General features: G+C 42.9%; 1 protein-coding gene and 1 long non-coding RNA gene across 2 annotated transcripts in view; one reads left to right on the top strand and one right to left on the bottom strand.

The window, feature by feature from the left end:
* The window catches only part of LOC125879973 (uncharacterized), a 119,020-nt gene extending 99,838 nt beyond the window's left edge, over positions 1-19,182 (top strand). The window contains exon 3 of the long non-coding RNA XR_007447995.1: positions 18,714-19,182. This is a non-coding gene — a long non-coding RNA (uncharacterized LOC125879973). The remainder of the gene's footprint in view (positions 1-18,713) is intronic.
* Positions 1-27,795, bottom strand: part of adamtsl3 (ADAMTS-like 3) — a 315,217-nt gene that overhangs the window by 15,883 nt on the left and 271,539 nt on the right. Inside the window, exons 18-24 of the mRNA XM_049561501.1 lie at positions 21,148-21,358; positions 20,886-21,065; positions 19,541-19,694; positions 10,818-11,552; positions 8,136-8,376; positions 2,281-2,408; positions 1,455-1,592 (exon numbers count right to left, since the gene is read on the bottom strand). Coding sequence (XP_049417458.1) covers positions 1,455-1,592; positions 2,281-2,408; positions 8,136-8,376; positions 10,818-11,552; positions 19,541-19,694; positions 20,886-21,065; positions 21,148-21,358 — 1,787 coding nt within the window. The remainder of the gene's footprint in view (positions 1-1,454; positions 1,593-2,280; positions 2,409-8,135; positions 8,377-10,817; positions 11,553-19,540; positions 19,695-20,885; positions 21,066-21,147; positions 21,359-27,795) is intronic.

Raw genomic sequence — 27,795 nt, 5'->3', positions numbered from 1 at the left:
AATACCTTAAAGTCTATTCTCAAAGCAATAGGTAGCCAGTGTAAGGAAGGGAAGGACTGGGGAAATGTGGTCATGTTTCCTAGCCCGAGTCAAAAATGATGAATGAGCTGAAGGTGGAAGAGGGTTTCTTTTTAAACAGATGCCAGATAGCAAGGAAATACTAATCGAGAAGTTATGAAGGTGTAGATAACGGTTTCCAGAGTTTTTGGTGGAAAGAAATGGTCTAATCCTTGAAGTGTTCCTGAGACGGCGGATGCAGGATTAAACCATTGATTTGACGTGTTTGTTTAAGCTTAGGTTTTACTGAAAATGACACCAAGATTTCTGCAGTGCTCGGTTATTGAATGGGACACTAAACAAAGGCTGTTTGATATTTGGGAGTTTGCACTATCTTGACCTTTGATCAATAACTCTGACTCTGGCTGATCAAAAGTCATTTCAAAGAAAGGGCGTTTGTATTGGCTGTTCTAAAAATGCAGATGTGCGTGCACGTTCCTTCGGCAGAAGCCTGTTTCAATGAGGGAGAATCTATTAGAAGCTATTCCAGCATTGACAACAACTGCAGACACTGGAAAGCAACCCAAAAAAGGAAGACAGACTTATGAGAAAGAGAGTTTAATATAGAATCTAACAATAAAGTAAATAAAATGTGGCGGGCGGCACGGTGGATTAGTAGTCAGCACTGTCGCCTCACAGCAAGAGTGTTCCAGGTTTCTGGTTCCTTCTGTGCTTCTGAGTTTGCATGTTCTCCTCGTGCGGGTTTCCTCCAGGTGCTCCAGCTTCCTCCCACAGTCCAAAGACAAGCAGGTTAACTGGTGACTCTAAATTGTCCGTAGGTGTGAATGTGAGTGTGAATGGTTGTCTGTCTCTATGTGTCAGCCCTGTGATAGTCTGGTGACCTGTCCAGGGTGAACCCAGCTGGGACAGCCCCTGCGGCCCTCAAGAGGATAAGCAGTTACGGAAATGAATGAATATTGATGAAGTGTCTCAGAGATGGATTGAAAATGTTGCTAATAATTTAGCTTTCTGCTAATCATGAGCCCTGTTTCAGCTCATTTAAGTTCATGATTACATGGCTAACATTGGATGGAGCCTCAAATCACATTCTGTCCTCCCCCCTCACTCCCCGTGGCTACAAAAGAGAGCAGCAGCAACTGAACTCAGCCAGCTCCGTAGTAAAACACAATAAAACCTCCTCATCTTTCTGATAATATAAGAGATACCACTACACCTGCTTTCATTGCTGGCTCAGGAGGTGGAGCGGTTCGATCCCTGGCAAGATACTGAGCCACAGAATGCTCCCAGTGCCAATACCTTGCATCAGCGTGAGTGAATGAGAAGCACATTATAGGATCACTAAATAATCGCAGTCCACTCAAGTCCATGATGCGCTTTTTTAATTTGGGTGAACTGGCCCTTTAAAGGAATAATTATTATGACATATGGTGACCTACCAGTGACGGGGCAGTCCAGAGTGAGGTTGGCGCCTGGGCGAACACTGACTCGTCCCCCAACCTTGGCCCTCAAGCTGTGGCCCAACACCACCCCATGATCAGAGACATTCCTCCATGACACAGTGATGGCAGGCGGCTCTGAAGTGTCACACATAAAGAAAGAAATGAATTTAAAACATTTCATCTCTTTCACAGTGCTGTTGCCTTTTGTGCATAATCTTACTCATGCATGAATTTTAGAAAGTTACTGATGCTAATCCTGGTTATACAATACAGAAGATACCTGGGCACAGGTTTGAAATCAGTGGAAGAAATACGTATAATGATGTGTTCTTTAATTAAAGGAACTTTTAAAGGTACAGTGTGTAGGATTTAGGGGGATATATTGGCATCTTTCTACTGTTGCTCAGAATGGACAAACCAAACACAGGCTCTAGATAGGGACATTTGGGTTTTGCGTTGGCCACGCTAGTTTTCAGCACCTTTGTGATTAGTGTCAGAAAAACACTGATTTTTTTAACGTGAAGCTGCTTTGTTTAGTGTTTTTACCGGTTTAAATTACCAGGTCTGTTTGTTTTGGAGAGGAAGAGACCTCTGAAGGCTCCCGATAAAAAAAACCTCCATAACATCTGGATCTTAAGTTATCAGAGCAAATAGGTGAGCACACAATGTGCTTTACAAATACGTGTGTAATGTCAGGTAAACAGGTTTTATTTTAAACTTATCTAAATGTATTACGGTGACAGAAATATGAAATCCCAATTAGGAAGATGTGTGTAACATGAAACCTAGACTTGGACAAGTGTATCTAAAACAAAGGACCCACCTGCCACCAGCAGCACAGATGACTCAGAGTCTGAGCCATGTGTGTTGGCAGCTGTGCACGTGTACTGGCCTCTGTCGAACGCTCGGGGCTGAAGGATGTGGAGTCCTCCGGAGATATCCCAGGATACCCTGCAGACACACAGGCAAGACAGGTTGTTTTTTCCCTACAAATACATTCAGACCAAAAATGTTGCTTACACTACTTTCTGAAAGGAAAAGTGAAAACAGAGTGGCTCGGTTAAAAGACTCTGAAATTTATTTTCAATGAGGACTCCAAATTAGATTAATGTCAATACATCTGTTCACATTTTACAGGGCTGTAGACAGACAGAAAGACAGAGTGACTAGCAAGTGGTGAGTAAATGTATTTCATCAGACTCCATCCAACCACACAGACTCCATCACCATTAGTCCTGCATTCATATCAACACTATTGTTAGTAAATGATTATGAAAACAAAAATTAATCGTTCTCTGCTCTGCTTTCTCTCCAAAATATTAATTAATGTGAACTTTTCCCCCTTGAATGAACAGACAGGACAGCCCCCAGTAAATCTGATAGAAGTTATTTTAAAAGGTCAACCTCAGCAGAGCTTCAGCCGTTATCACTCTCACTTCACTCCACAGCCTCACTGCTTTGATAAAACTAAGTGAAGGGCAAATGTAGAACACTGTGTTAAACTCCACAGCCCACAGGTCCTGGAAATGTCAATCAAGTCTCACTCTGGCTTTGAATTTGTGTCTGTCTTTCCTCCACTAAGATTCTCTCTCTTGTTGTCAGATTAAAAGAGCAGTCTGACATTTTGGGAAAAGTGTCTGTTAGATTGGCATCAGTTTCATCTCAGTGCATCCAGAGCAGATCATCCAGGACGGGATTACACCGAAAACAGAGGCTAGCTCCATCAATAGTGAAAAGAAATAAATTTAGAGACTCCAAAAAACCCTTCACTCACAGTTCTTTATACGTCTGCTCAAAGATGGATCACCAACTGAGCACAGCAGACAGCCGAGGCCCCAGAGCCCCAGAACCCCGGGGCTCTGGGGTCAACAGTCTCAGGGTCACTGTGCATCAGTAGATTTTTGGTGTTTTGAATAACACATACAATAATAAGTAATAAGGCCAGCCCACCTTTATGGCCTAATGATGTGGCCCTGTCTTGTAGAGGGGCCCGGTTTCAAAATTTTGCTTTGGTACATTCATTGTTTCAATCTATATCCTGCTTCCAGTGCATATTTCTGAACAGTGTTATAGCGTTATTCAAGCACAAGAGAACTGGTTGGTCTCTGAGTCTCCAGACATATAATGAATAATAATAAATAAATATAATTTTTCTCAGATGAAAATGATAATTTTAGACGACTATGAGTACTTACAAATAAAAATGACAAAATAAAATGACATTGGATTTTTTAGATTTCCGAAACAAGACCTACAACTGAATAAAGTGTAAGGTTACACTTCTTATTCAAACTCGTTATTGACTGGTGCAACACATTTTTTCTGTATATGAATAGACATATAGACCCTTTTACTGTTACTATGACCTTCTTTGGTGGGCGGGGCTTAGCTGGAAGCAAAACAATTCTCCACAGACATTAGCTAGCGCTAGCTAACAAGTCCTGTTGGCTGGTTTTAGACAATGGAGGACGAAGATGTGAGTGATTTGTTCCGTGTGAGAGCGCACTCTGACACAAACTGGACCATTTGTTAATTCATGTAGAAATTTAACGCTGTGTTTCTTCCACCAACAGGACTCTCATTTTAGTGTAGAGCATCAGACTGAATATACCAACGCACCATGTCAGGTCACTCACTCTCCGGGACCGCCAGTGTTACTTGAATAAGTAGTGTAGTGAGAGCCAGGCAGCTGCCTCTGTCTCACTCAGATTCACCCTGGGTCTGGGTCTGCAGCTGCCTGTACTGGAGAGCCGCATGAAACAAAGGAGTGGAGTAGAGCACTCTGCTAAATCTGGGGACTCAAACATCCCCAGAAATACACTGCGCGCTGGCTAAAAAAAAAAAAGATTTATGAGGTCACAGTTACCAACAAATCAGACAGACAAACAGACAAATCAGATATACAGGCAAGCAAACAAACAAACAGACAAAACAAACACAAAGCAAACAAAACAACAGTAAACATCGAATATAAAAGAGGGAGGAAGGGAACAGGACAAAATTATATTCATGGCAGAATGAGATGTATGCATGTAAGGAGATTGTGTGTGTGTGTGTGTGTGTGTGTGCATATATAGAGTAGTTATGTTTGGTATTATGTATTATCTATTTATGTTCGAAATAACAGAATCAGTGTAGTTTCATGTACCAAAGATGCTATGGGTTGTGTGGTGCTGTGAAAAAGGAGTCAGGCATCTATAGTGGTCAATTTGTTGATAAATGAGGACCAGATTTTGTTGAAACGGGGTATGTTGTGATTAACTTATGATCTATTAATACGTTCTTCCAGTGGGTTATGTTCAGTTGATTTCTTGTTTTCCAGTTTAGGAGGATTGTTTTTACGGTGATTTAGTTTTTGCAGTTATTTTTGCAGATTTGGTGCCAGAAGTCTGAGTTGGGAGTGATGGAGAGCTCCTGTTCCCACTTTGAAACTGGGAGAGAAATAGAAGTGTTGTACCAACAAATTCTAATCAGTTCATTGCTGAGTCCAAGTGGACGTGTTGAAAGTGCACAAACAGAGCAGATAACATGGGAATCAGACGAAATGATTAAGAAAAAGCCAGATGGTTAAAGTGAATCTTGGAGCCAGAACAGCAAACCTATCACCATACATGGCCCAGTTCAGCAGGTTTGAAACAGTGCACACTCCAGAGACTGTCAGTGCCCGTTAAGTGGGAAGACTGGAGAAATCCAGAACAGGGCATGTTGTGTAAGGTATGCAGAAAAGCACGCTCTCCACAGCAGTCAGTCATGGTGTGATTGACAGGGCCTTGAGCGTAGTGGTGATGGCTTCCATATGCAGCTGCCTGCTCCCACACATGAGAAAGTAGCAGTGAGTGGCAGCTCTCAAACCTCAATCTGCATTTCAAACCTGAGACTTGAGCAAATACATTTTTTTTTTCAAAGCACGGGATGTGGATTTTATTCGACAAAGAGTGCAAGTTCCCAAAATTGCAAAGTGTGTGGTCTGCTTCCTTCTCACATTCAATATTTTTCTTCAAAAGGTCATCAATATTCATAGGACCAGAGCTGCTCAATGAGACAGAAATTCAATAGCACAGTTCACTAGTGTGCCACTGGAAATGCCAAACACTGCATCCGCAGGCTAGCTGTTCAAAATGTGCATCACAATTCAGGAATATGGAGCATCAGCTTGTCTCAACAATCCTGGACCAATTTAAGGAAGCAAAACCGATGACACCGATACACTGTTGAAATCCGCCCGCTCACCCCATGTGCCCCTCATTTCAAATATTAATAAGCTGCGATGTTGGAGACTATACATAATAATATAAAACCTGATATGTGTACACTTCATGCAGTATAAGTGACTCACAGTACTTCCCTACTTTGCTGTGTCTTGCTCAGCCTGCCTCGAGGAACCAGCAGAGCAACCAGTCTGAAACTGTCTGCTACAGTTGGACCAATAAACTGCTTTGTTGATACACTGATAACCAATATTCACCTTTAATTAAATCTGTGTCTGATTCACTGGAGATCCTCTGCGATCACACTGATTCAAAGTAGGACTTAAAGTACCTGCAGTGAAAACATATTTTGAAGAGTTTCTCTGTACACAGACTCTCCAGGCACAGCAGGGAGCTGCTTTTATACACGTACTGTAGTTCAGTTCGTTTGGTTTGATCCAAGGAATAAACAGATTGTCTCCTTCTGGTGTTCTGGTCCAATTTGTGTTCATAATAGACTCGTTACAAACAAACTGAGAGGAGTCAACATTAGGTCATTGGCAGGTAACTCACTCACTGGACAGTTTTGGTGATGTCATCGTGTTTAATCAGCGCTACATAGACACACTTGGGGAAATCCAATTCCAGTGACTGACAGTGAGCCAAAACTGAGATGCATTGCAGATAAAGTGGTCTAAGAACTTGGAGCAGGGTAATAGAGACACTACAACTGTGTAGCTGCCTGCAAATGTGATGTCTGGAGCCACAGGACCAAGGACCTGGTTAATATAAATGGTAACATTTACTTGAAGGTATCTACATAAGAGTGACATGACACTGTCATAACTATGACATGACATGGTCATGAGCCTGTCATGAACATTATGTACATGTTATGAACGTTTATGACTGCTGTCATTAAATGTCATTCAGTTTTTGTAATGACAAGTTGACATTGTTTGGGTCTTCTTTGTCATAACAACTTGACATTAACAAGAAATGCACCTCTTTTTGTGTTTATGACAAGTTGACATAATGATTATTATTGTTATGACAAAGACATCTTCTGGTAATGTCATGCTGAATGTCAAGTTGTCATTAAAAGGACATCCCAAACAAATTTAATGTCAACTTGTCATGACAAAGACATCTTCTGGTAATGTCACTTTAAATAATGTCAAGTTGTCATAATCAAGACAACCCAAACAATGTCAACTTGTCATAACAAAAAACGAATGACACTTAATGACAGCAGTCATAAACGTTTATGACATGTTCATAATGTTATGACAAGTTCTTGACAGTGTCATGTCATAGTTATGACAGTGTCATGTCACCCTTATGTAGATACCTTCAAGTGAAGCGTTACCATATAAACTCTTATATCAAAAAACATATTTGATAAGAGAGAAAAAAAAAACTAGAGACCATCCTGCGATGTGATCACTCCTGCTGGGATTTTGTGATCCACAACTTAAAATGAATGTGAGCCAGGGGCATGAAGTGAGAAACCAATGACCTTTTTCGTGTTTCCAGTGCCCTTGCTCAGACTACACCCATCACTCAGCCTTCTTTTTGATCCCCACTGCACACCTGTAAAGTTTTGTGACTTCATCTTACACTGTTGTGATGCTGGAGCTGTGACAACATCGGCACAGACAGACAGACATATAAACACCAAATACTCAAAACTCCCTGTATAGTAGTTACAGCTACAGTAAGCCCGGTATACACTGTGTGATTTTGGGCTGTCCCAAACAAAAGCTGACCAATGTGAAAGAAACGTGGTGATATCTCTGGTCATGGCTCTCAAACGGTGGTCCTACGTCAACCATCTCACTGTGTGACTGCTACCATGACCTACGTCTATCAAACCAACCAAAGCAAATGCAGCATGAAGTGATGCACTGGAGCTAAATCCCAACAGATGGATAGCAGCTCGCCATGGAGGCAAAACACACTAAAAGAAATGTGTGGGATTCCAGCAAAGAGGGAAACCTTGTGGAGTTGTGGCAGCAGAAGCCTTTTTTTCTGGTTAAAAAAAGGTTTATTCAGCCTCTATTTAAATAAATAAACTATTTTGCTATTCATTTTAATCTGCTTATTGGGACACTGAACAACATGGCTTCAAATACTCTACAGAGAGAAGTACAGTGCACAGACTTTACATCAGGTGTTTTATCATTTTCAGCAAAGAATTAAAAACTATTTGACTTGGCACGTCATCGATGCACCATTGCCAGTAGAATTTAAAAACCTGTCTGTGGCAGACACTCATCCTGACCCAGAGATGGACAAAAACATGAGCAGATGAATCCAAGTCATGTTTTGTATTGATCTGGATTATTTCTGCAAGACAGAATTCAGTATTTCTGCTGCATTATTTGGCATATAATAACATGATCAAAATGCCTCGATAAAATTTGCAAGGCAATAGAACTTTGTAAAACGCTTGTTTGGCTGGTTGTCAGCAGCAGTCTCAGCATGTTACCTGTCAGTTTGCTGCAGCGGCGCTCCATCTTTGGTCCAGCTGATTTTGGGAGGTGGGACGCCCTCTGCAGGACAGAGTATGGTCAGTGACCGGGTGGTGTTGGTGAGGAGGGTGCTCTGTCCAATGCTGATGTTGATGTTCTTCTGGAAGGTCAGTGGAAGGTTCGGCTGCTGTCTGATGATCACTGGTCTGCTCCCAGCTGTCTCCAGTGAAGAGCGCTCTGACCAGTTGGGCAGTCTGTCTGTGGGCAAATCAGACACAAACATAAGATACAAGAGTTTTAGACCCAGTAGAACACCAGAGTTGTGTGTTCACCACTATGAGCAACATCTCTGACATCACAGTCATCTGATCCAATATAAAAATCGTGGGTTTAGCAGCTTCGAGGTTTTTTGAATTGTTTTATTCCTCTCTGTCTGACAGTATCATTTATTTTTAATATCACCTGGTTTCACCTGTTCAGTGAAGCTTCGTGATGTTTGAGTGAAATGTACAAATCCAGAACTCCATGTTCTTCTCTTTTTGTTTTTTATACATATAGTTGCATCATTCCAAGACAGGAAAATATTCTACATCATCCAGGTATGTGTACACACTCAAGAAATCTGACTGGAGTTTCTTCATTGCTCTCAGTGGACGTACACAGAAACACACATCTCCCCAACCTCCCCCTGACAATATTTGGTTTCTTTATAAACTTTGGAATCTCAACTAGAGCCAAAAATAAATTCGGTGGGTTTGAACAAGTTTCGGGTTTGTTACACTGCAAGTGGAACAGCTGGGATGAAGAGACTAACGGCTGAAATACAGAGGGCAGGGAAGTGATGAGCCACAGAGGCAGAGCAGGGTTTTCACCTGCGTCACAGGGTCCTTCTTTGTAGTGTGTGTTCGCCGCCACCTTCACTGTGTGTGTTGAGTTTTGTCAAGTGATAATGCAGTTGGTTTATGCAGGGTTTAGAAGCACAGACTATATAAACTAGACAGTGAGGTTTTCAACTTTTAAACAGATTGTATTTGTCGTTTTTTACACAGTTATGTAGTTTGTACCTGTTGGAGTGATGCGGATGGCCGCGTAAAAATAGTGTTAAGCAGTGTGGTGCCCACCAGCTCGGCTTCTGGGGTCAGTGTAGCAGCTTCAGCTGATTAGTGATAGTCACACTGTGGACATGCTGCTGCACACAAGTCATGCCGAAGTTTTTCTTGTAGGCTTTCTCCAAGACAGTCCTTTCTGACAGAACTTTTTTCCTATCCGTAACAAAAAGATCCCTTTCTGATAGAAAGCCCTCAAGGAAAATTTGTCCCAACTGCTTGCGCATGTCTCATGTTTTTTGGCCGTAACCTAAACAAGGCTTAATCTGACTACAAAGAAATGTTAAAAAAGGACGACAATTTGAGAACAGCATTATTTTTTTTTTGTCTTTTTTTGTGAGTGGCAATGGCCTGAGTGTAAACACATTAAACTTTAGAGGGGACTAGTACCCCACAGTATTCATAAAGTATCAAGTTGCACCCCCATCATTAGCCTCCGCTAAGTCAAATCAGTGTGAAATCTTTATAATAATAATTTTACAAACGTTCTAAATATAAAGATTTTTGCACAGATTTTAACGTGGACTTTTTTTCATTTCAGTAGTGTCGAATTGCTTTCAAATGGTCAGTTGTATGGGGGGGATACCCCCAGAGGGTTAGGCTGCAGAAGGTGTACATTGAAAAGGGTCTCCCCGCAACGTTAAGGAGGTGATTACAGCCCTGCTACACTGTGTGGCATCTTGATACAAAAAACAGTGGTCCAGGAAATCCACAATATCGAGTTACATTCACCTCCATTGTCTCCATTATATTCTGAAATGTATGATTATTATGATTATTATTCATTCTATAATTTATTTATTTTCTGTAACCACTTATCTTGTTAAGGGTCGCGGAGGGCTGGAGCCTATCCCAGCTGACACTGTGTGAGAGGCAGGGTTCACCCTGGACAGGTCACCAGACTATCACAGGGCTGACACATAGAGACAGACAACCATTCACACTCACATTCACACCTACGGACAATTTAGAGTCACCAGTTAACCTGCATGTCTTTGGACTGTGGGAGGAAGCTGGAGCACCTGGAGGAAACCCACGCTGACACAGGGAGAACATGCAAACTCCCTGAGTTCGAACCAGGAGCCCTCTTGCTGTGAAGCTACAGTGCTAACCACCTCTTTTGATTCACATCTAAAAAGTTTTATTTTTTCTATCAAATGTTCATCAAAAGGCTTTTTTAAGTATTTTTTTTTAATTCAGGTAATTTTTTTCAGCATGTGGGCATTTATGTGTTTATTCATGGCTTCAGGGTTTCCTTCTCTTGCACTGTGTGCTTATAGGAATTTGGATTTGCATGTTTTCTTTGTAATGCCCTTTTGGACCTCTGGTTTCGGTGAGTGCTATATAAATAAAATGTGTTATTATCATTATAAATGACTTAAATGAGACGTCCATCAACAGGCCGTTCACAACATGCTGTTTCTATCAGAACATTTCAAAATATGCAAGTGATGACATAAACATCGATTAACATCACAAGGTGGTGGAGGAAAGAGTCTCACAGAGAAGAAGAGCATCTCAGGTAATTTTTTTAACAACAGCGTCAAAGTCAAACACACACTGCACAGCAGAGGCAGCCGGGGTTATAATTACCTTTAGCTTGTCCTCCTCCCTCTGTGGTCCTGGTCCAGAGCTGTGCAGCAGACATGTGGGTCAGCAGCGAGGAGATGAGCTCTGAGGCCTGCTCCTGTTGGATCTCTCTTCTGTCAGCCTGCAGGGTGATGTTAATCAGTCTCTCCTCCACCCGCGGCTGCAGCGAGGCCTCCTGGACACCAGGGGGAAGCAGAGACACACTAACTCTTGGCTGGAACGGCTGAAGGACTGAATAGTGCCAGTGGCAACTAGGCAGCATCTCCTCCCAGCTGGGACTGGGGCTGGCAGTCGACGCTCTGCCACTTGACCCTCTGTCACTGCCTATCAGCTGGAGGGTGAAGATGTCCGAGGCGGGTCCAGCGACACACTTGTACACCCCGATGTCCTCTGCCTCCAGAAAGTGGATCTTCAGAGAGCCGGATTTGGTGACGGCCAGGCGTGTAGAGCTGGGGAGGGGGCGTCTGTCTTTGAACCAACGGATGTAGGCTTTGGGGAACCTTCTGACAGGACATTTTATGACCAGGGAGGTGTTGGGGAGGAGGTAGGCGTGGCCGCCGACGGTCAGGTGGAGGCGTTTCTCTTTGCGTGTCTGGATGTAGATTTGGTGCACACCCAGGAGCGCTGGACACTGTTTAACCCCTTCTTCATAGCCTCTGGCCTTCGGTGGACGTCTCACTGTCTGCCTGACCTGGTTCTTCTCCTGGGTGTTTTTGGGTCTCATCTCTTTCTTGTGCTCTGTTGTAGAAAATACCAGAGAAGAGGAGAGACGAGAAGCTGTTTTTAATGCAGATATTTTTTCAAGTCAGTGCGTGAATCTGTTTTTTAGAGAGAGAAGAAAAAGAGCAAAATTAAAAATACCTCTAAGTATCACTAAATAAGACAATATATATACTTTCTTTAATCCATATATGAAGAAACAACACTAATTTTAGTGAGAGTCCATCCATTTCGATCCGCTTATCCAGGGGCGGGTCGTGGGATCAGCCCGTTGATACCCGAAATCACTAACAGTTCAGCTCAGCGCACAAGAAGAAAAATTAAAGTGAGGAAAGTAAACAACCGACTCAAGTCACATGTGCGTGGGATCAAAATAAGCTTGTTATATTCTTTAGCAGACATGTTTTGTAATTGTTTGTTATTGTTCACTGATGCATGGTAAATATCATTTATTCTTTCAACATTGTGTTGCATTGATAATGTGCTCCCCAGCTAAACAGAGTCTTAAATCTGTCAGTCTTCCCTTTCCCCTTTTTGAATGATGAATACAGACGACTGCCATCTGCTGGTGTGGAGAGTTATTTCCTCTCACGCAGACGCAGCACTTGGTGCTGGTTGGCCGTCAGCTGTAGTCTTTGCCTGTGTTCAAGTGCAACTTTTTGACTGTGACACAGGCAACCTGAGGTGATGCAGCAGTCTGCCTTCTTCACCACTACTTCTTCATTGTTGGCCTGGTGTATCTGGACTTCAACACTTCACACTCAAACCAATGAATAATGTATTTTTCTTTAAACATGTCTTTTAAAACCGTCTGACACTGACTCTGAAAACTTTGGGATCTCCACTGGTACTGGTCTGTGGTCGGCAGAGCTGAAGAGGTTAACTTACAAAACTGAACTCCTCATTAAAGTTCTGAAAAGGTTCTGAATATCATAACTGCTGATTTGAGGTTGTCCTGACTTGAACTGATAGTGATGACTGAAACAGCAGGTCCAGTGGAGCAGGAGGAGATGGGGATGATGTTGATGTTAATACGGAGATAAATGCAGAAGAAAGTATTCCATAAAAGAAACATGCAGCCTGTAGTGCTTTTTACAGTTCAGTGAAGGCCAAGTTCAAATTAAAATTTATGAACACAAACACTCTGTCCAGACCAGGGTTTGTTTGCTATTACAAAATAAACACATCAATATTCATTAATTATTGCTCCATTTTCTATTTTCTAAGAATTGGCTCTAGTTGTATAAAGGCCCATATTTGTATTAGTTTATTTATTAGTTTGCTACTTGCTGATACAGTGCAGCTCTCGACTGCTATTTTATACAACCACAACCTTGATTCTGGCTCCTGTAAAATACATTCACACTATCTTTACGTCTGCTCTTCAGAGGTGGTTAACTTCACCCGTAAAACTGAGTAGAAAATTGCACAACCTGCAATAAATAGAGAGGCGCAACTTACAAATGTTCTCCTAAATGACATGCATACTGTGACTCTAGCCTAGTGTTGATGAATACAGTGTGTTTGAGGCAGAATGTGTCACTTTGGCACCTGAGAAACAGGAAAAAGCTGCAGTAAATTTGGCTTTCAGAGGTTTAAAAATACGTTATATTTGCATGTTTCATATGTATCATATCAACGTTCTAAAGTGACAAAATAAATGAGCTGATTATGTCATCCGAAGGTGGAGGGAATAGTGGGTGGTGTGACACTTAGGCAAGACGCCTGTCAAGCTGCAGATTACTGTCCAAGAACAACATACAACAAACCGACTTTTAAGCAACTTTTTAGGCACCAGCTTTAGGTTTCGTAGCGACCCTTCGCTGTTTTTCCTGCTGATTTTTTGTCACAAAAAGCAGCTGTTTTTAGCAGAGACATCTCTGCTTTTCCTGCCGGGATAGTGGCACGAAAAACTGGTGTTTTTTGCCAAGACATTGCTGCTTTTTGTGCAAAGATTTTGGCATGAAAAGTGGTTGTTTTTAACAGAGACATCTCTGCTTTCCCTGCCAGGATAGCGTCACAAAAAGTGGCTTTTTTTTCCCCCGAAACATCGCTGCTTTTACTGTTGGGATAGTGGCATGAAAAGTTGCTGTTTTTGCTGAGACAGCCCTGCATTTTCCTGCCAGCATATTGGCATGAAAAGTGTTTGCCAGGATAGTGGCAGGAAAAGCAGCTGTTTTTTATGTTGCTATCTTGGCAGGGAAATCAATGCTTCTCCTGTCGGGATGGTGGTATGAAAAGCTGCTGTTTTTTACTGAGACATGGCTGATTTTCCTGCCAGGATAACAGTATGAAAAGTGGTTGTTTTTTGTAGAGACACTAACCTTTTTTAGATAGGAGTTGTGCAAATTTGCAGGAAAGCCCAATCAGTCTTTTTTCAGCATTGGCAGTATAAAAACAAAATCGGGGAGTGCAGCAAAATGCCGCCTACCTACTTTTGTTTATACAGAATGCACCTTTTTCGTGGCAATAGGGGGCGTGAGCAAGTAACAAAACGTGTAGCTCAGTGTGTCACGTAAACAGTGACGTGGGAGGTTTCAGAATTTACCTGTACTTACTTTGCGGCTCTCCCGAAGTAACCCCAATTTGACAGATAATTTGGCTTCAGAGTCTGCAGTATCCATTCAGTCAGACAAAAGCCTCACACTACACTGACCTGTATATTCTTATATACCTGACAGGTGAAGGGTGAAGACATATTTTGGGACAGTCCGTGGCAGACCCCTGAATTGACAGCTGGGGGTGCTTTAAATAGGGATGCAGCCATGGGGAGGAACAAAGAGGGGTATACTGTGTAAGCAAAAATGTAAATGTTTCTATCAGTCATTTTCTGTGGCATTTGCACATACAGATTTGTTCACAAATAAAAAAAAATGATCATGATTGTACAGAAGTTCTTTCAGAGGTCTTCCCGAGAACCCCTGGGCACAAATGTGCTATCATTTATCTGACCTCTTGTAAAGTGATGTACATTTTATGTAAGTAAGGAGGCCCTCTGTGTTTAATACAACATACGCTGTACCATATATAACTTAAGTGAATTCCACAGAGTGTGGAGACAGACGAAGGCCCATCAGTGTGACACCTTTGTTTGTGCACTGTTACACTCGTCAGCTGAACACAGAATAAATCCTGACCGGTGGAAGCAGTTTGGGTCAGTGTGAGCACTGGTGATTGTAAATTAAACTGATTGATGGTCATATGTAGACGATGAGAAAATGCAAACATCTCCCTCCCCTGGAACTCCTGGGCTAAAGGGCAGTAGCCAAATAGATTTGACATCATTAAGTCAAATAAAATATTGTGAGATAACATCTGGGGAGCAGAAGTTGCTTAGTTAAAGCATGGCTTGAAAAATGGGAGAGAAGTTCAAGGCCATAGTAATTATTAGTGGATGGATGGGCCTGCTGACCACTGGCTTTGGGATCCATCAGAGTGTCAGTGAAGTGGACACACTGCTTTCTTGTATTGTTACTTTTACCCACTCTCACCTGAAGAATTGCATTGATATGAGGTTAAGGGGGTGAAGCATGGCGAGACTGTGGACAAGTATTGAAGTGAGCAGCATTTACAAGAGCAGAGCCAAGTGGATTTGGAAAGTGTACAGAGCATGCAGTGGTGGAGTGAGGGGGGGATTTGGTGTGTCACATCTTATCACAGGTCTGAGGCCGGGCAGTAAACAGCATTTGTCAGTATTTTCCTTTCCTGTCTTGGATTTGAGGTCTCAGCAAAAGCAAGCTATGATGAGGGGGACCAGAGTATTTATAACAACTCAGGACTTGGTCGTGCAACTTCAGACCACAGTCTGAATGAACATTCAACAACCAGGAGGATGTTTACAGACGTGAATATCATATTCATATGTCGATGATACACATGGCACAAGAAATGCTTTAGTAGTTAGTAGTTTTCAGGGGTCTCATTCATAAAACAATGCGTAGGTTCCATACTAAATATGTGTGTATCAAAAATTGGGAGGTGGCATACTCCTCTTTCAGGCCTGGTTTGTGTGTACACAGTGTTTATAAATGAACCCAGAACTTTCAAATCTGTTAAAAAATGTGGCTCACATCTGATTGTACCACCTCTCTAGATTATTCAAAGTAGTTTGGTAAAAGTAATTTTTATATATAATATTTGGGGGGTGCTATATCAGAAGAGTCATGGACAAAAGCCCAATTACTGGTACATTCTTCCTCAGTTTGTGCTAGACATTGACTTTTGCAATCTAAAATATTGCATAGACTTCACTTATCAAAAATAAGCTCTGTAAAATGCATCCAAATATTAGTCCAGCGTGCGACTGTTGTAGGACCTGTGGATCCAGATCCACTGACCACACTCTTTGGTATTAAAGGTTCTGATGTGGTGTTAACCAGCTCCCAACATAATCTGATATTATTTGTGACCCAACTAGCACGTAGATTGATATTATTAAACTGGAAGCAAACACAGGCTCATAACCATTCTGCCCTCCTGAAGGATGTGATGCACCACTTGCATTTGGAAAAGATTCTCCTGAAGAGGGTGTGAAATCAAATCAATCTGACATACTTCTACTGGCTTCACTTTGGGCCCCTGGACCTGTACCCCTTAGGCCCATTCAGTGTTGGGTATTGGCAGTCTCTAACCTCTTCCCTCATGTTTCTTGTGTTTTCCCCTCTCCCTAGTGTTTCTTGTCCGTCTCTCTCCCCTGTCTGTGTTGGTCTCTCCCTTGCTGCAGGGCGTGGCTGGCCACTCTCCCTCTCCTGTTCGTCCCTGCCTTCTCTGCCTCCACTGCACACCTGCTGTCAATCAGCCTTTAAAGAACTCATCTGCCTGCTCACTATAAAGACTCCACTTCAATTTCCAGTATTCGTCAAATCGTCCGTTTCCCATAGTGGTAACCACTCAGACTCTGAAGAACCCCTGTGAATGCTTTTGCTGCCTGTTTTTGGCTTTTTGTCGTCTCTTTTTCCCTGACTGCTGTCTCCTGTGCTTCAGGTCTCATCTCCGGTCGTAAGCCAGCCTTGCCCTGCTTTGTGTCTGTCCCTGAGACTCTGAGGATTATGTGTTTGGGGAAAAAAACCCTGACTTCTCTGCCTGTCCACTCTCTACCCCTTTATTTTTGTAGAGTTTTGTTTGGTGATATTTTTACTTGGAACAATCCATTACATTTTTGTTATCTTGTGACTTCTTGTCTCCGAGTCTGAATTGTTGCATAGTGGGCTCTGTTCAGTACTTAAATATAACATTCAGTGGTTGATCCATGCTCACATGCCGTATGTAGATTAACGTCAATTGCAAAACTGAGTTTTTGTCGACTAAAACTAGAGTAAAACTATGAAGGATAAAATGACTAAAATTTGACTAAAACTAATGAGCATTTTTGTCTCAAGACTGAGACTAAATCTAAAATAGCTGTGAATATTAACACTGGTCACCACTTCTGAACCAAATGGGAGACTTTGTAGTGATGTGACAGAGAGCACCCTCCACCATCGTCATTAAAAACCAAATGAGGGAACATATTCTGCAAGAATGTGCAGCACTGACGCTCTTCTGTAAGCTTATAGTTGACCTTACAACGACGCTTTATGAGAATGTAAAACTTTGCTGTGGGACCTTTCCACCGTGAGCTGCCTGGTTTGTCCATTCCAGCTCGGTACGTCGATTTAAACATCTCATTCTAAGTTAACAAAAACACAACAGTTCTTAGTTTCAGGTGATTATATGCTAAATAAAACAATTATAAATATTATATTCCATTTCCACCAATATATTCCAATGAATCCTCCACACTGGACCTTCGAGGTTTAAAGGCACACACTTCTGATGAAGCTTAATGGCATCTTAACTCTCCCAATGACAAAGCCCTGACCTCAGTCCCAATTAACAAATGGTCAAAGAGCAGGGAGCAGCAGCTGGTGTTCAACTGTGTGTTTTACAGCCTGTGTCCCAGCTGAGGTGAGTAAGACAGACAGAATCTGAAACAGTGTCTCTCTGAACGTTCGAGTTCATTCCTTTACATGCACACAGTGAATATGAATGTGCAGATAGCGGCATCTCTGCATTTCCTCCCACACTGTGGCCACAGCTTTTATGTGAACTCATCAACACTGAACAGCTGTTGAACTCGACGCATGACTTTCAGATGTCTTTCCCACATGTTGGGACTTCACACACTTCCCAGTCGGCTGCATACGTACTGTACCGCACACTGTGTTAGCATGAAGAGTGAAGATAAGCCTGGCCGGGTTTTCAAAGAAATGTTTTTCCTTCAAATGTTCAAAGAGAGAACGGGATCTGTTGATAGCTTGATAAAGTGAGACCCTGCCGAGGGCTGCGGAGTGTATACATTGCTCACAGCCCCATGGGTAATCACTTTCCAACCGTATACCAACAAGGCGTTTATGAGAATGTTTAACCAGACTGTAATCCGGCCTGTCGCAGCTAAAGCTCTTCTTATGAAGTTTAAATCAGACAGAACAGCTAACAGCTTTGTCTGCTTCAGTTTAATCTGGGACTGAGTATCGAAAATGATAGGGTAGCATCAAAAATCAGGCATTCACTTATTACCACGTCTTAACACATAAGGACGCAGCTTCTTCAGTCTGAAGTAAGCCTGGTTCTGAATGGAGACTTTTAAGGTTGTTTTTTCCGAGTGTGGGAAGGATATAAGCAGATCTGAAAACATAGTTTGAATGTAATTTATGTTCATGGTTGCATCTTTGGCTCTTTATTTTTCCTCTTCTCTCTTTGTTTTGGTGCCTGTCTGTGCACAAGAGCTCTGAGCTCTCCCACCAACCCGTATACAGAGTAACCACTTTTACACTGCCTGTTCATTTTGCGCCTTTATTTCATCTCATTGTTCTGTGTACACTCACCGGCCACTTTAATAGGTACACCTGTTCAACCGGTTGTTAACGCAAATAGCTAATCAGCCAATCACGTGGCAGCAACAAAATTCTTTTAGTCATGTAGACATGGTGAAGACGAGCTGCTGAAGTTCAAACGGAGCATCAGAATGATGAAGAAAGGTGATTGAAGTGACTTTGAACGTGGCATGGCTGTTGGTGCCAGATGGGCTGGTCTGAGTATTTACTGGGATTTTCAGCACAACCATCTCTAGGGTTTACAGAGGATGGTCCCAAAAAGAGCAAATATCCAGTGAGCCAAAATGCCTTGTTGATGCCAGAGGTCAGAGGAGAATGGCCAGACTGGTTCAAGATGATAGAAAGGCAACAGGAAGTCAAATAAGCACTGGTTCCAACCAAGGTGTGCAGAAGAGCATCTCTGAAGCAACAACACCTTGTCCAACCTTGAAGCAGATGGGCTACAGCAGCAGAAGACCACACCAGGTGCCACTCCTGTCAGCTAACAACAGGAAACTGAGGCTACAATTCACACGGGTTTTCTCACCAAAACTGGACAATAGAAGATTGGAAAAACCACATTCAGATGGAAGCATGGATCCATCCTGCCTTGTATCAACGCTTCAGGCTGCTGCTGGTGGTGTAATGGTGTGGGGGAGATTTTCTTAGTACCAACTGAGCATGGTTTAAACACCACAGCCTACCTGAGTATTGTTGCTGAGCGTGTCCATCCCTTTATGACCACAGTGTACCCATCTTCTGATGGCTACTTCCAGCAGGATAACGCACCATGTCACAAAGCTCACATCATCGCACACTAGAGGCCGACACTATTGTGTCACACATCACGCCCCTCTTTTCCTACCAGGATGCCAGCATCTGTCTAAAATCACATACTGTAGCGGTATGATGCCGCCATCATTTGGTTCTGTGTAAAAATATAAAAGTGGCGTAAAGACGGGACTTTGTGTCGATCTCTGTGTAAAAACAGCTAGTGTAACTTCAGAGCAGAAACTTTGCCAGAGTGAATAAAACAGACCAAATCCTGCAATAAGTGCAACAAAACCCACCTTCTGTCCTGTTTTTCAGATGTGAACATATAAAACATAAAGGTGTGGCAATATGAGTGTGAGTATGACTGTGTGTTCTTACTGGGACAGGCCATCATGCGACAGGTCCGCACGAGTGGTGGGGAGGACAACCCTGAACACAGCTCCCTGGCCAGCGTCTCCTGGTGGCCCATGGCTGTCAGCTGGCGACACACTTGCTCTCTGCGCTGGATCCCCAAACCACAGGACACCGAGCACTACAGAGTGAAACAGAACACAATCGATAAGAACAGGAATGTTTAAGTAAGACCTAATTCAGCATCTTTATCTTTATTGATAGTAGACAAGACAATGTTTTTGTACATGTCAAGCCTGGTAAAGGTAAGGGAATGATTCTGGTTACAATTAATGTTGCAGCTGGACATGAACTGAGCCATGCAGAGTTGTCTGAAACTAATGTGAAGAAACTAGGCTCAAATTCAACACATACATACAGTATAACGTACATCAGTGGTTCCCAGCCTTTTTCCTTAAGGACCCCCTTTTATCACCTTTGAGTAAAACTGTGCCGTTAGCTCTTTGGTTGTTTTAACTGTGTACTTTTCTAACACAGGATGAGGCTGCTAAGCGAAGAGTGGTGGCTCTGTGAATACAGCTTGTGTTCTGGTCTTCACTGTACCCTTATTCCAAGAGATTTTAAATTTCTATCTTGAATAATAATCTAAACTTTAAAAATAACCATTTCATTTAGTTTTACAGGCATGAATTAAATACTGAGACACAGGCATACTATTTTTTTTTTCCCAAAAGTTCACCACTCAATATCAAGAAGCCCTCGCAGCCTCCTGTGAAGTGGGCGACCCCTAGTGAGGGTCGGGACCCCCTGGTTGGAAACCAGTGATTTACATACACATAAACACACTGTTATTCGTATAGATGACAGTGACATAACCATCCAGAATGGCCGGAAATTCCAGTTGCATTTCATGTCTCTATAAGTTGACACTGTTTATTCAAGAGGTGTATTTCTCCCATCGCCTCATAACTGCATGCAAACCATGCCTCTCTAGTGGAGCAGTTTATACTCTGGCTGAGCAGGATTATTTAAATGCGGATGGTGCAACACAGCTTGGGTTTTTCTGGCTCTCCTTTGCCTCAAACGTCAGCGCCGCTGAAACGTTTTACTTTTGGTTAATGCTGCATATTTGCATACCAAAATTCCCCGAAGTCACGGAAAACTTTTGTGCATGTACCTCTCACAAGAACGGCCACACTTAACTGTGATTCCACTGAAAATAACTGATTTTGCTTTTATAAATGAAGACTTGATGGGGCCTGAGTTTCAATTAGAAATGTTTCTGTAGAAATATTATATTTAAAAAAAGCAGCTTCCATTCAAGCTTGCAGCCTCCATCATTTCTGTCATTCCTCCACTTGCTGGTGCTCACCTTTCCCCAGTCTCCTCCTGCCAGGTAGGGCAGACAGTCAGTGGTGCTGCAGCCTCTGTTTGTGGCAGGTTTGGCCCCCCAGCAGGACCTGTCCCCCAGCCTCCTGTAGGCCCCTGTGGACAGGAGCTGCTTACAGTAGACCTTCCGCACCTGGACGCCCCCACCACAGGACTGGGAGCACTGGAAGGAGGAAGCAGAGGAAGATAGTTGCAGGAATGGAGAGGTGCAATCAGATTTTATTGCACACAAACAAAGTCCATACCTGCTGCCAGGGTTCGGTCTCCCAGGCTGGAGGACAGTCCACCTGGTTGCAGGGCTGCAGGATGGCAGGTTTGAATTCCCTGCACTCGTCCTCTGAAACAGTCAGAATATCCTGCTGGTCAACGGACAACAGACGCATGCAAAACACACTCCTGGTCTGTATGCCGACGCCGCAGGACGCAGAGCAGCCGGTCCACGCTGTCACCTCCCATCTGCAGAGAGAAATAATGGAGCAGGTCAGACACAAAACACTGCTAAACATTACAATGCAAGCTCTTTCCGGGAGATAGACTGAGGAAGTGGTGATACATTTTCCATTTTCACCTACAGTATTAAATGACCCCCCTGTGGCACATTTGTGGCCCTGATACATCTCTTCCCTCTTTCCACCCTCGCTGTGTGGGAGAGATTAAAGGTGTAGAACTGAGGAAGGAGGAATCTGTGCAACATGTATCTGAAAATGAGGCTTGCAGTCTTGCAGTCCAGCATCATTCTCAGAGACATGAATCACTCATGATGCACAGCTGTCACTGTTTGTTGCTGCTTGAATAATGTAATACAGGCCTGATGTTGCACTAACTGGATTTATAGGCAGAGGTTGTGTTTGTTAGTTCCAAGCTCCTGAAGTGTAACTAAGGGTCTCTTAATATAGCCTGGTGAAACCATCTTAATCTCGCGAGCTCATATTCTATTTCGCTCCGTCACACGTTTCGTTTACTCTGATTGGTTTTCCGTCTTTCCAATTGCGTGAAGGGGCACTCTGAGTGACAGCCGTTGATACCGCCCCTCGGGAATAGAGGAAATGTACACTCCATGTCCAGACCCATTCGCATTTTGCCAGGCTAGTCTTAATACTGTTATAGCAGGCAAATACATTACACATATATCATGTCTGTTTTACTTTGTAAAACTTCTAGCAATTGATCTTTCACTAAGCCCCGCCCCTGACAAGCTGTTGGAGTAAACATGGAGCCCACACTGTAACTAACTGCACTCCCTGAAGAAATATTCTCATATTTTTGGGAAAATGAAACAGTGACTCCAGGGAGAAGCAGACAGAGGGGGTATCAGAGGTAGGTTATGTATGTAGGAGGAGCGATAGAGCAACGAGGCCACTGCATGAAATCCTTGACATTTCCTCTGAATACATAAATTTATTTTGAGAAGTATGTCATTTAATTAGTCTCAAAACCCGTGCGCACACACAGTAGTATCCTCGTGAGGGAGCATATCAGCTCTGCACGCACAACGGTGTGATGAGCACGCACTCGAGCCTCCCTACCCGCTCAACACTTGCACAATGTCAAAAGTAGCGCGATGCACAAAGTGGAGTGAAGTCTCCGCTCCTTTGATTGGTCACTTTCAGCACCAGCAGTTCATTTTTGCCGGCAGAAACATCAGATAAGAAGATGTCAGAGGAACAAAAGGTAACTTGACCAAAGATACTCTACTCCGATTTCTAATTTACCAGACCCTCTGGTTTCTAAATCATCTCTGACCTAACTTAAATGTGAGAAACACCACCTCTACTATTCCCTAACCAAAATGTTACATACTTGTGTTGACAGCAGTGCCATATATGACGCATGTATTTTACAATGGTGCGATATGAAAAGAGTAATATTAGCTAATGGCTGAAAGCACTCCCTGCAGAAGTTGCTAGCTAGCAGAGTTACATCCATGGCTAGCACCACAGAAAAATACATGCATCATATACTGAATGACTAACCTCGACTGTGACGTGGCTGCTGATAGCACTGGACCTCATACAACACAACGACCTCATTCAGGGCCGTAGTTTTTTTTATTGCTTTCATAAAGTCAGACTAAATACAAGAGATGAATCCCCACAGAGAAGCATGATGTATAGCCGTCACTTATGGAGGGAGAGGATGAGTGGGAGAGAGTTATAGACAGACAGAGTAGATGAGGGAATATGGGAGTTTATACACTTCACTGTGTTCTCACTGTTGGTCTCCAAAACTCTCAGGCAGCAGACTACACCCTGTGTGTTCTGCATGAGTGTGTGTGTGTGTGTGTGTGTGCCTGCCTGGGATGGAGAGATCTCATGCATGTGTGTGTGTGTGTGTGTGTAAGGCCGCGCACTCTGCAGCTGCTTCCTGTAAATGTCCATTAGAGGAGGAGAGAGCAGTAAATCACTGTGTGTGAATCAGACGTGCCTCCAGTTTGCAGGACTACTAGATGGGCAAATATCCATCTGCTGCCTGGAAATGCAGTGACTTACATTTATAGCATGCACACACACACACACACACACACACACACACACACACACACACACACACACACACACTGGTGGTTAAGTGCATAATATTACAACCATCTTGTGACTATTGGGTTACAGCCACTTTTGAAAAAGGCAAACTGAAGTCCCTCTATGATCGTCCTCGTGTTATTTGTCCTTACTTGCCTTACTGGCTGAACTTCATAGTGTCATTATCACATGTGTCAAAGTGATGTGAGTCAAAAGCTGTGTAACGGGTAAAAATATGTATGTATATAAATTCAGGGGTAAAAATTAGCTACACGTAGGTCGGCAGCATGTGAGAACAAAATTATATTTTTCATTTATATAAAACAAACATATATGTGAAATATTTTGGCATCTTGGGGTGCTTTCACACCTGCCCTGTTTGGTTCGGTTCAATCAAACTCAGGTTGGTTTGCCCCCTCAATGCGGTTCATTTGGGCAGGTGTGAACACACCGAAACAACTGGACCAAGACCTTCTTGAAGAGGTGGTCTCGGTCCGGTTCCAAAGGAACTCTGGTGCGGTTGGTTTGTGTTGAGAAGGTGTTCCGACCTGGATGTGAAGCAACTGCAGTCACATGACACATTGTTTGGGTTAAACATGAGCATGTTACAGTCCTGGAGGATTATTAATGTGCACCTCCTCCTGTACTGCCTTAATATGCACATTCAGCACATCCAATGCATCAAAACATTGTTTTCTAGTTGGAGCCGCGCCTCGTTTTCAAACTGTATGCTTTGACTAAAATGAACAATGACAGCAATATAGTCCACGATGAGCAGCGCTAAAATCAACCTGCGTAGTTGTCCCTCCATTGTGACATTAGAAAGTGTCACATTTATCTTGCAAGTGTACTCTTCTTCAACGTTTGCTTTACTTCCTGGATTTTTCCCACATGGAAATTCTGACCAATCAAGAGCAGCTTTCTCACACAAGGCAAGACAACTCTCGGTCTGAAAGCATCCTAAATCACTATTAACAAGTCGCAATTCCTTTTATTTTGAAAGTCAATGACACAAGTGTAACCTTTGACCCCCTGGTCACATTCATCACCAATGTTGAGGACTCCAGCCATGAAACTTTGCAACCCGAGGATGAGGTGGCAGCCTACATTGAGTTCAAGGCACCCAGGGAGGATCCTTTTGAGGTTTTATGGTGGTGGAAGGAGCATGCTAAAATGTTTCCTAACCTGGCAGCGACTGAATGTTCTCGCCATCCCGGCATAGAGTGCAGCCAGTGAAAGACACGTCTCTTCCGCTGGATTTGTAATTCAAGAACAATGAACCCAGCTTAATGTGAGTGACTGCAGCCTGTGTGTGTTTAATCATGGGCGTGGGTCTGGTTGCGAGACATTTACATACTTTCACTTTGACTGAAACATAATGATGGGTAATTGGTTGGTTCTGGTACTGAGCTTTACGGGTATGGGCAGGTGCAGGTTTTCATCTTCAGGTTTTTATCTTTCTGAGAGTGAGATGAGAAGAATGCATCAGTCTGTGTGTTAACTACGGAGCTGGAGTCAACACGTGGTTAGTGTAGCTTAGCATAATGATTACAATCAGTGGAACAGCATCCAGAGTGGAAAAATACGGCTGATTAATTTACACCTTGTATCTGGTTTGTTTAATTACTGCACAATCAGAAATATAAAAACAACAATTACATGCTGGAGTGACTTCTTGACAGACAACAGCCAGACACTGTGACTCTGCACAGGTGAGTGCTGCCTTTTGATCACAGTGCGTTTGCCAGGTTTGCTACCATTGTGCCTGCACAGTGACCGAAACTAAAACCTGTGCTCATCGAACACATCTAGTACAAAACAGTCACAAGAAGAAAGTGATGGCATTGTACGTTACTGCAAACCACGATTACGTTACATTGAAGTGAAATTACTTTACATCCATACAGTATATACATACACAGATCTGTAGTGGTCACAGCTGCTGTTGCATCGTGTGATCAGCTTCGTCACCAAATGTTTTTCCAGCAAATGGCTTGAACTGGACCTTTAGACTGCCCTAGGGAGCTTTTTGTTTTACCAGTGATTTTAGAGCTGAGGTTAACAAACACCATGCTGTCGGTTCTTGTCCTTTTTACAATGTAAACCAGCAAATAAATGAAAAAGTTAAATATTTTCTATTTTAGAGGAATTAAACATCAGTATTCTCTGACGTACCTCAAAGGAGTTTAGTTTGCATTGACAGAGCCGCTGCTGACAACTAGGGATGTCACGATTACTTTATTTCACTATTAACCGCGATTTTAAACGCCACGGTTAATTATTCGTAAAGATTCCTCAACACCGTCACTCTCCAAAGATTATGCTACGACACGGAACCATATACAGTAGGTCAGCGCAACTCGCACGGAACGAAAACAAAGTTACACAAGCGGCGTCTCCGAGTGATGAAGTATGGATGAAGAAGACTTATTCCCCCCCAAAAAATGGATAAAGTCAGCCGTGTGGGATCAATTTGGCTATCGCAAAATGACCAAGGGGTCATTGTTGACGACGGCTTTCCAGTTTGTACAATGCACAATGACTGGGTTAAAATACGTCAATCTCAATTCATCTAATGTAACACTGAATTAAAAAATTATATGTTAGCATGTCATTTGCAATTAATGGCGCGGTGGTATGATACGAGCTGGGCTTACAGTGCAACGTGACAAGCTAAGGCTCGTCTCAATGGATAATTTTGCAGTTTGTGTGCACACAGCGTGAGGTTGTAATGGTTTTGGGTCCGTGTAGCTCTTTGGAGTAAGACGACAGGCAGAAACTCACGTCCACGTGCGGGATTTCACAAATGCTCGGCGTTTATTTTTACATCAACTTAAAAACACTTTACCAAGCCCGGTTGTACGGCTACTATATTTTCATACATGAACAAAATAGTCGCCACACGTACTTATAACCATCACTGTTGTGTTGAGAGATAAAAGAAAAAGCAGGAGCACATGGAAATAAATGAAACTTAAAGATCTATCAGGAGTGTTCATGTGATTTTACACATTTATAGTGTGAAATTAATTAATGCATAATAATCGTAAAACCGTGATTATTTCTCTGACAATAATCGTACCAAGAAAATCTATAATCGTGACATCCCTACTGACAACCCGGTCTCACTTTGAAGACATCGAATACTGACGCTTTGTCAGTGACTTCCAGTGCCAGACACCAACCAGAAAGCTGTCTTTTCATGTCAGCATGGACGGTCACATTATCCTGTAATGGTGCCCAGTGGCACCAGGGGGAAAGGCAGCTGGGCAACGAGGTAAATTAAGGGGTAGGGCAGGTGGGAGGATTGGCCGATGGATCCAACAACCATCAACTTTCACCCGTGAGGCCAGTGTTCGCTACCCATATGACTCTGAAGCCAAACCCTCTTCTTTTGTCGTAAACCCAACCTTGTGCTTTTGTTGCTTGATGTAACCACGTGCATTTATTGTTGAAGGAAAAAAACGTCAATTAGCGGTGTTGTACCAACGCTTCCCGATGCCTGAGCTCCTCCCCCTATCTCTAAGGCTGAGCCCAGACACCACACAGAGGAAACTCATTTTGGCCGCTTGTTTGCATGACCTCATTCTTTCGGTCACTACCCAGAGCTCATGACCATAGGTGAGGGTTGGGATGTAGATAGACCAGTAAATCGAAAGCTTTGCCTTCACCACAACAGTCCGGTGTAGCGCCCACATCACTGCAGATGCCGCACCAAACCGCCGATCCATCTCATGCACCATTTTACCCCCACTCTTGGACAAGACCCAGAGATACTTGAGCTCCCTCGCTTGGGACAGTAACTCTCTCCCAACCCAGAGGGGGCAATCCACCAATTCCCCTTCCTTCTGTTAGAGATCTGAAATGAAACCAAGTGATGTCTGTTCATTTTTCTTTGCTGATTTTCTTTCTATTCTTAACCCGTTTCTGTCACAGATGACGATGACAGCTTACTTTGCACAGCTTTACATCGAGGCATATACACACAGGCAGCTGCTGACGGAGGAGGAGCACAGCAACAGCAGAGACTATTTAAACTAAACAAGAAAGATCTGACTTTTGATCAGTTTCCATGTCTTTTCATTTTTAGGTCTCAGATCAAAGTGAGCAATCAGAGTGTTGAAAGAGGGAGATGGGGCTTTGGCTACTTTGGAGACTGATTTCTGGAAGATCCATCGGCTTGTTGTGCCAACTGTTTTGTAGCAACCAGGCCAGAAAGAAGCCAGTAGTCACAGTAAGGCAAATGATGACATTCTTGCCAGTGTCCTTTGAGGAAAGATATGGGAAAATGAAATCAAGGTTGGAAAATGACTGTAGTTATGCTTTCTGCCAGAGTCATGCTATATCGAGGTCATACACTGTTTTCGGCCCTTC

This window comes from Epinephelus fuscoguttatus, linkage group LG2 (assembly GCF_011397635.1).
Source record: "Epinephelus fuscoguttatus linkage group LG2, E.fuscoguttatus.final_Chr_v1".
Lineage (NCBI taxonomy): Eukaryota > Metazoa > Chordata > Actinopteri > Perciformes > Serranidae > Epinephelus > Epinephelus fuscoguttatus.
Note: the sequence above shows the minus strand (reverse complement) of the source record. Positions and strands in the feature narration are given on the sequence as shown.